At 37.2% G+C, this 8,383-nt stretch overlaps 1 protein-coding gene across 1 annotated transcript; it reads left to right on the top strand.

Annotated features, from left to right (window-relative positions):
• The first annotated feature begins 1,237 nt into the window (after positions 1 to 1,237).
• On the top strand, positions 1,238 to 1,609 carry LOC133338245 (uncharacterized). Its single transcript, XM_061546423.1, has one exon. The coding sequence runs from the start codon at positions 1,238 to 1,240 to the stop codon at positions 1,607 to 1,609; it is 372 nt and encodes a 123-aa protein (XP_061402407.1).
• Positions 1,610 to 8,383: the final 6,774 nt, after the last annotated feature.

Genomic DNA, 8,383 nt, shown 5'->3' with positions numbered 1-8,383 from the left:
CTTTATGTCAAAGAAACTCAATCAACCCCAACGTAACTATTCGGTGACCGAACAAGAATGCTTAGCAGCGATGCTAAGTATTAAGAAGTTTAGAGCTTATGTGGAAGGACATGAGTTCACTGTGATCACTGATCATGCATCACTAAAGTGGCTCATGTCCCAAACAGACCTAAGCACGCGGTTAGCTCGGTGGGCCTTGAAGCTTCAGGGATATAAATTTTCTATTCAGCATAGACGAGGTTGTCAGAACGTAGTCCCTGATGCTCTCTCTAGAACCAATACTGAAGATTTGTCATCATTGGAGTTAGCTGACATGTTTGTTGATGAAATTGATAACTCTCCAGGTCCTGAATTAGGTAGCGGTATGTTCGTGGATTTGAGTTCTGCGCATTTTCAATCCGAAGATTACAAAGAATTGTTAAAGAAAGTAGAGAAATCGTCTGAAAATGTGCCTGACTTAAAGGTTATTGACGGATTTATATATAGGCGCACGGAACATGCAAAAGGAGATCAGGTGCAAGACGATTTGTCCTGGAAATTGTGGATCCCGCAGACAATGATACCGGAAGTTTTGAAAAGAGCTCATGACGATTCTCTATCTGCTCATGGCGGTATAAATAAAACGTTGTTTAAGTTGAGGAAGTACTATTTTTGGCCTAATATGGTAGTCGATGTACGAAATTATATTAATGGCTGTGAAATTTGTAAGGCTAGTAAACATCCTAACCAAACGCTTCGTCCACCTATGGGTAGGACTTCCGAAACTCATAGATTTTTTCAAAAGATCTACGTAGATTTTTTGGGGCCTTATCCTAGGTCGAAGTCTGGAAACATAGGTATCTTCGTTGTATTGGACCACTTTACAAAGTTTCCATTTTTGAAGGCAGTTAAGAAATTTTCAACTGATATAGTCGTTAAATATTTGGAAGAGGAGCTTTTTCATACGTATGGGGTGCCAGAAATAATAGTGTCTGATAACGGATCTCAATTCAAATCAAAACAATTCAGCCAGTTTCTTGCCCGTTATAGTGTTAATCATTTGTTCACTGCTATCCACGCCCCTCAGGCAAACGCGTCTGAGCGTGTAAATCGATCAGTATTGGCGGCAATTAAATCATACGTCTCTGCTGATCAAAAAGATTGGGATTTGTTGTTGAGCAATATCAGCTGTGCACTTCGCTCTACTATTCATTCGGCTATAGGGACATCCCCGTATTACTTGACTTTTGGCCAGCATATGGTTACAAATGGTAAAACCTATCAGCTTTTACGCCAGCTCCAGGTACTGGAAGATAGGACAATATGTTTTGATAAATACGACTCTCAAGCCATTGTCGGCAGCAAAGCAAAAGACGTTATGCATAAACAATTCCTTAGAAACGAGAAGACCTATAATCTCAGATCCAGAGAGGTAACCTATAAGGTGGGCCAAGAAGTTTTCCGCAGAAACTTCAAGCAAAGTGACTTTGCTCATGGCTACAACAGTAAATTGGCTCCTACATTCCTCAAGGCTCGAGTACGGAAGCGTCTGGGAAATAGTAATTATGAGCTTGAAGATCTCCAGGGAAAGCTTTTAGGTGTTTTTCATGCGAAGGATATTAGACAATAATAGTTTATTGCAAGCGGGATCAGCTTTGGTGGAAAATGAATTTACCCCCAATTCTGATTTTGGGTGGGGAGAATGTAGAGGCGCTTGCAATCTAGATAATACTAATATCTTTGTTCTGCATTTTTTTTTTAAACTTCTATTTTGTAACGTTCATTATTAGGCGACCTCTACCTGTCATTTAAATTTGTAAACTGAAATACTATTTATCAGTTTATTGACGTTTTTCTGATGTTCACTTTGGCCATATTTATTAAGCATTGGAAAGTCCGATGGTTTCAACTTTTCATGAGGTTTCATCTTACCAACGAAAGATATGTTTCGTCCATTTTGTTACCAGTAACTCTTAAATTAACATCTTCTTGGCCTTGAGAATTAATTACAATTTATTTGGGAAAAATATTGCCAGTTTTTTTTTAAGGCAAAACTTGTTTTTTTTTTTTTGCAAAGGAAAAAATAAATTGCATCGTTTAATTATTTAATGTTCAGTAAGTAAATGATTACTATATCTGGCGATTTTTTTTTTATTTAGGCGATCTTCCCATTATTCGTTTTCATTTATTTTTATCCGCAGTGCATACATCAATTAAAAGAAATCCCTTGTATTTCTTCATGCATATGTAACAACACAAGCAGCTCAGAATTTACCGTCGCCAAAATTCATTTTTCTTTTCGTTGGTTTCTTCGATTTTGAAAAAGAATTCTAGAGGTAATAATTGTTGTTGCATTAAATGTTTAACATTTACTTTCTGCTTGTTCCTTATATGCAAGTTGCTAATGTTCATAATTTGTTGTTGCTTTGCCAGGTCTCCAGCATTAATATCACTCAATTTGTTATTTTCATACACTGCTTTGTCTTCGACCGCATACTCCAATTTTGTGATACAACATACAGATCAGTATGCATCAACAACCGTGACATTCAGATCGAGAAAAGGGCGTGAAACCTTCTTGCGGAGTGCTGTGCGTTTAGTGTTTTGGAGTGATAGATATCTGCCATACGAAATTCATAAGGAAAAGTGCTAAAAACCTTATTATATCTGTCCTAAATGCAGGGTGAAGCCACTAAATATGGTTATTATGGTGCCTAAGTGAAACCAAAGCAATAAAAAGGCTCTAAAAAAACATCAAATTGATTTTTTACAGTGTCAGAGTGAGACTAAGATAGTTGAAAAACTTTAAATTACAAAAAAAGTGCGAAAACACTACATAATATTAAGGAAAAAACTAGCAGTTCAGAAAAAAAAACAAAAAAAAAAAAACTTATTTTTTCCCTAAAAAAATAATTATTTAAATATCATATACCTAAATCTATGGATAAAAAAATTAATTAGAATTTAAAATTTTATCATTCCTAAGTGAACATAATATTCTTCTATTTGTTTTTGGTATACATTTTTTTCGATTTATTTTGCTTGGAATTTGCTTAAAAAATTGTGAAAAAAGAAACAAGTGAAATTACAACAATAACAAAACAATCAGTGTAATTTGCCGTTGGAGCCAGTGATAAAGCTATACACACATTATACATATTTACATTTTAAAAAAATTCTACTTTTGCTAAGCTAATGATCATTGTGCATTCCATTTGAATATGTATGTTGTGTGTGTAGGTATATCCCTTGCGCCAACTGCAAACTCTCCACTGTTACACTGTTGGCTGATCGCAACATCTCTGTAGCTCACCGACGCAACATGTTTGATTCATACACAACTTAATCTTTACATCAAACTTTTGTATACAACACAACACAACATTTACATCTCTTAATCTTCAAACCAGCATTCAGCAGCATCATACCAGACTCTGAGAAAGTATACTTTCAACGAGGGAATCACAAGAGCGTACGTAAGTCAATGAACTCTTTGTTGTTTTGTTTTTGTAAATTTTATAAAACGAAGAATGGTGATAAAGAGAAATAATAAAACTGTAATAATGGTGACCAGATTTATGATAATTGTTGATGCATTGAAATAATGAAATATTTAATCTGTTAACTAAATGTTTAAATAAAAAAACAAATGATATTATAAAAAAAGTAAAATTAAATAAAATTATAAATTGAATAAATTATACACAAAATTAAATTTTAATTGAAATAATTTAATTTTGTTCAACTAATATTATTGTATTTATTTATTTTTGAATATGGTCACCACTATTATTCGTTTTGTTATTAATGTTGTTGTAATATGCATAAATTGATTTTTTTGGTACAAATATTTTATTTTATTGTTGTTGTTGAAACAGTGAGTGATGTGATGAACATTACAGAGATGTTTTAAGATGATTTTTTTTCATTATTTGATTTAATTTTATTTATTTTTTTTATTATTTTTTTCTGTATTGCAAATTGATCATGCTATTAATCATTTGAAATACTTTAAATTTGGGTTTATTTATTTTTTTTTCATTTGTTTCTTTTAATTGATTTAAGATTACATTTATGTTTAGTAATATTAATAATTTAAAAATTGAAGAGAAGCTATGTAAATTTATTGAGAATGTCAAGCCAAATTTCTCTTACATTTGAATTTAATTTAAATAAAATTAAGAACATGTATATTGAATAGAAGATCAATAACATCTGTTTGATTTCTCTTATTTAGACAAGGTTCATTGTTGTCAATGTAGGGGTTGCAACGCAGTACATACTTATCTCTGTCAGGGACATTAGGTTGTTGCAACCAGGTTGGGAGGGCACATCATGCAACATAACATCAAGTTGCAATGCAACATTTTGAAAGATATCCGTTTCCTTTTTAGCTATTTCCTACCTTTCTCTGCAAACTCTTAGTGTGAGAGAGATATTCTTCTGTCTTCTTTCCTTTTCCTTTTTTTTCTTATTTGTTATCTCTTTCTGGTTTTTTTAAACAAACATGCACGCAAATAAATGTATTTTATGTAGCTCGATGGTATTTTAGGAAACTTTGGTATTTCGAATCCCCCCTCCGACGAGATATAAGGCCGGATGCAAAGCGTGCATTACCATAATAGTTACTCCTTAAAATTACACCTACCATTTCTAGCTCAGTTGTATGCTACACGGTCCTCTGGGTCCTTTGTGCAGTCCGTGAGGACAGCATGTTAATTGTATGTGTTTTGTGTATTTGTTTGGCGTTGTCACTGGCTGTGGCTCGGTTTTACCTTGCCACTTGCGGTTTTGATCATGTCGCTTATTTTGTTTTGGGATAGCAGCCAGGACTTGCGTCGAACTGGGAGAAGCTCCGGTCTCGAGCCTGAGTCAGTTGCCCCTGGATCTGTCGATCCAGCCTGACAGTTGGTGTGGCCCCGTGGGGAGCTTCGCGGGGGTTGTGGTTTCGCCCCTCACCAAAGGGGAGAGTGTGCTTTCTGCATGATCTCCGCCTGTGGCTCAGCCACTGTGAGGTGGGCCAATAGGCAGAAACTCACATAAAACGTCTTGCGCGTTGATACCATCAGCTTGGTCTTCTCGCCGTTTAATACCAGACCCACTATGGCAGACTCCTTCTCAATTTGTTCAAATGTGGCTGTTACCACTCTCAATGTTCGTCCCATTATGTCGAAGTCAACGGCGTAGGCGAGTAACATGTGTTGTTTGGTGTACTGAGTGCCACTTCTGTTCACCCTTGCCTCTCGTATGACCTTTTCCAGCAGGATGTTAAAAAGGTCAGACGACTAACTGTCACCTTGACTGAATCCTCGTTTGGTATTAAAGGGATCCAAGAAGTCATTTCCGACTTTAACTGCTGATCTTGCGCCAATTAAAGTTATTCTACATAGCCGCATTATTTTACAGGAATGCCAAATGCAGACATGTCTTTAAACACCTCTGAACGGATAGGGCTGTCGAATGCGGCTTTATAGTCGACGAATAGGTGAAATGTGTCGATGTGTTTTTGTGGGTTTTTTCAGGATCTGGCGCAGAGTGAAAATCTGGTCAGTGGTGGATTTGCCAGGTCTGAAGCCACATTGGTATGGTCCAATAATGTCATTGAGCATTGGCTTCAGTCGTTTACACAGTACGCTGGATAGCACTTTATATGCGATGGAAAGGAAACTTATTCCTCTATAGTTGGCACCTATCGTCTTGTCTCCTTTTCTGTGCATGGGACACAGGATGCTGAGGTTCCAATCATTGGGCGTGCATTCCCCTAGCCAAATTGTACTAATCAGCTGGTGCATGCTCCTTACCAACATCTGACCACCAGTCGTGAATACTTCGGCTTATAAAAAATCGGCACCTGCAGCTTTATTATTCTGCAGCCGATTGATTGTAATTCTGACCTCATCTTGGCTAGGTGGTATACACTCTATACCGTCATCTATTATCGGTTCTGGGGTATCCTCTTCACCGCTACTATTTGATACCAGAAGTTTTTCAAAATGCTCCTTTAAGATCATCAGCACACTGTCTGTATTCATCTTCTTCATCTCTACAGGTTTTTCCTGTTCTTTCTTCTGAAAGAATTTTCTGACGGTGGGACCAAAAATAGTTTCCCTTCAGATTTTTGCAGTAAAATATCCTAACAGGATTTTAATGTCATGGCCAGGGCAACGGTCAAATGCTGTTTCTAGGCGCTCGTAAAAATGTCTTTGGTCTCTTCATCTTTGCCTTCCGTCGGAGCATGGTCGCAAATAAGACTGATATAGAACTACTTCGCTTTTATACGGAATATAGCAATTCGCTCATCTATTGGAGTGAATCTGGAGACGATGTCTTTTATTCTCCTATTAACCATAAATCCGCAGCCAAATTCGCGTCTCGTTTCATGGCAGCTATAATACAGGGCGTAATCATCTGAATTACTTACGACAGTCCCTTTCCATCGCATTTCCTGTAAGGCAATAATATTGGCTTTGTACTTCTTGAATACATCCGCCAAAGCGAAAACTGCGCCTCTTCTTTACAACGTGCGTACATTCCAAGTGCAGATTCGCAGATCGTGGGCCTTCATACGTTTGCGGGGGTCGTCAAAATTAGGTGGGTTCGGTTTTCTTTTTCTTTGCTTTTTATACCCTACACAATTATGTTGTCCGGGTATTATAGCTTTGTGAAGCCCCAAAAGTTGTAAAGCCGCGAAATATTGGTCCTAGACCCATCTTTAAGTATACCGATCGTCATATCTCGACTAGTTGAGTCGATCTAGGCATGTGTGTCCGTCCGTCGGTCCGTCTGTCCATTATAATTTTTAAACACGATACAAGCCACAGTTATGGACCAATCTTCACGAAATTTTGCGTGTAGGATGGGTTCTGACCAATGAAGACCCCTATTGTTTTTGGTAAAGATCGGTTAATATTTAGGGGATGAAATGGACCAAATACTACATTTTTGTCGGTTTTTCTGATCGCTCCAGAGGCCGCAATTATGGCCCGAACATCGTGAAATTTTTCACGGAGAAGGGGATCGGGCCAAAGAACATGCCTGATTTGATAAAGATCGGTCAATATTTAGCGGGTCAAATGGACCCTGACTGTTGTGTGAAAAATTACCAAATTTAGATTCTATGGCCTATATATTTACACCTAAAGGACATAGACCCGAGAAGTTGATAGTATATTCAATAGGAGTGGCTGACCTTTAAATTGATACCAATTATATTGCCGCATGTTCTCGGATGTGGGAGTTACTCTTAAATATTTATAGGTGCTTACGTATTCAGATATTGTATAGTTAATCCTTACCACACTGGAGGGCGGAATTAAAGCTCTGATCGCTCTGAAATTTTCCATGGGGTTCCAGTTATGGCCAAGGACAGCGCTTGTAATTTTCGGTGATGATCAGATAATAAATTTGGGATGATGTGGACCGAAAACTTATTTTTTTTCAATTTTAGGCCATAGTTATAACCCGATCATCACCATACAACCCACACCGAAGTCAATCTGGACAAATAATAAGAAGGGCTGTACTGAGTACTAGTAATATTCGGAAAATATATCAGTGTGTGGAAGATGTGCTGTTGACCTCTAATCGGGCAAGAGGGTGCAAATATCACGAAATATTTCCAAGGCTCGGAGTAAACTTCTTTAGCAAGTTAGAACTCTGTCGTAGTTGTGTAGGGTATCGTATGGTCGGCCCCGTCCGACTATACTGCTCCGCTCACTGGTTCATAGTAGGTTCGGTTTTCCGAGCGTGGGCAACTAACCCGACGCCTCAACCCATTTCTTATAGTCATTATGGGCGAATTCGCGGCACATATGACCTCACTATTTCAATGGATGATGAAAATAGTTACCCCAGGTGACAGCGCGGGGAGGTCAGTGTCCACAATTAAGATGAAAGAGGGACTAAGATAAGCCTGGGGGTTTCCATGTTAAAACCAATCAGAGCCGTTGCTTAGTGTCTATCATCCTCTACTTCGCCTTATTGATAGTCCATGAAAAAATATTTTTATATAAATGCACGCTTCATTGATAGTCCTTAAAAAAATATTTTTAAAAAATCGACGCCTTTGGATGGACCTTAAAAACATATTTTCAGGCCTTTACAAAATTAAAAAAACTTCCTTGAACAAATATTTCTAAAAAATCCACTCTTATAAATTCTTTAAAATATTTTAAACAATTTATAATCTGTCGTGTTTAGATATTCAGTGTCGCGTTAACAATTTAAGAAGCGAGCCTGCGCCTGCACGGCATACTAAACGAACACAAAAGTACAAATTAAGTTGTCGTGAAATCAAAGATAAGACTTTTGTGCTGTACTACTTAGCACGACACGAAAAATGGAAATTTATGCACGACTTCCGAAACGGAAACCATACCAACAGTCAATGATTAATGAATGTGTA

This window comes from Musca vetustissima, unplaced genomic scaffold (genome assembly GCF_032173495.1).
Source record: "Musca vetustissima isolate MV318-11 ecotype Yass unplaced genomic scaffold, APGP_CSIRO_Mvet_v1 utg493697, whole genome shotgun sequence".
NCBI lineage: Eukaryota > Metazoa > Arthropoda > Insecta > Diptera > Muscidae > Musca > Musca vetustissima.
This window is presented reverse-complemented; position numbering and strand designations above follow the sequence as displayed.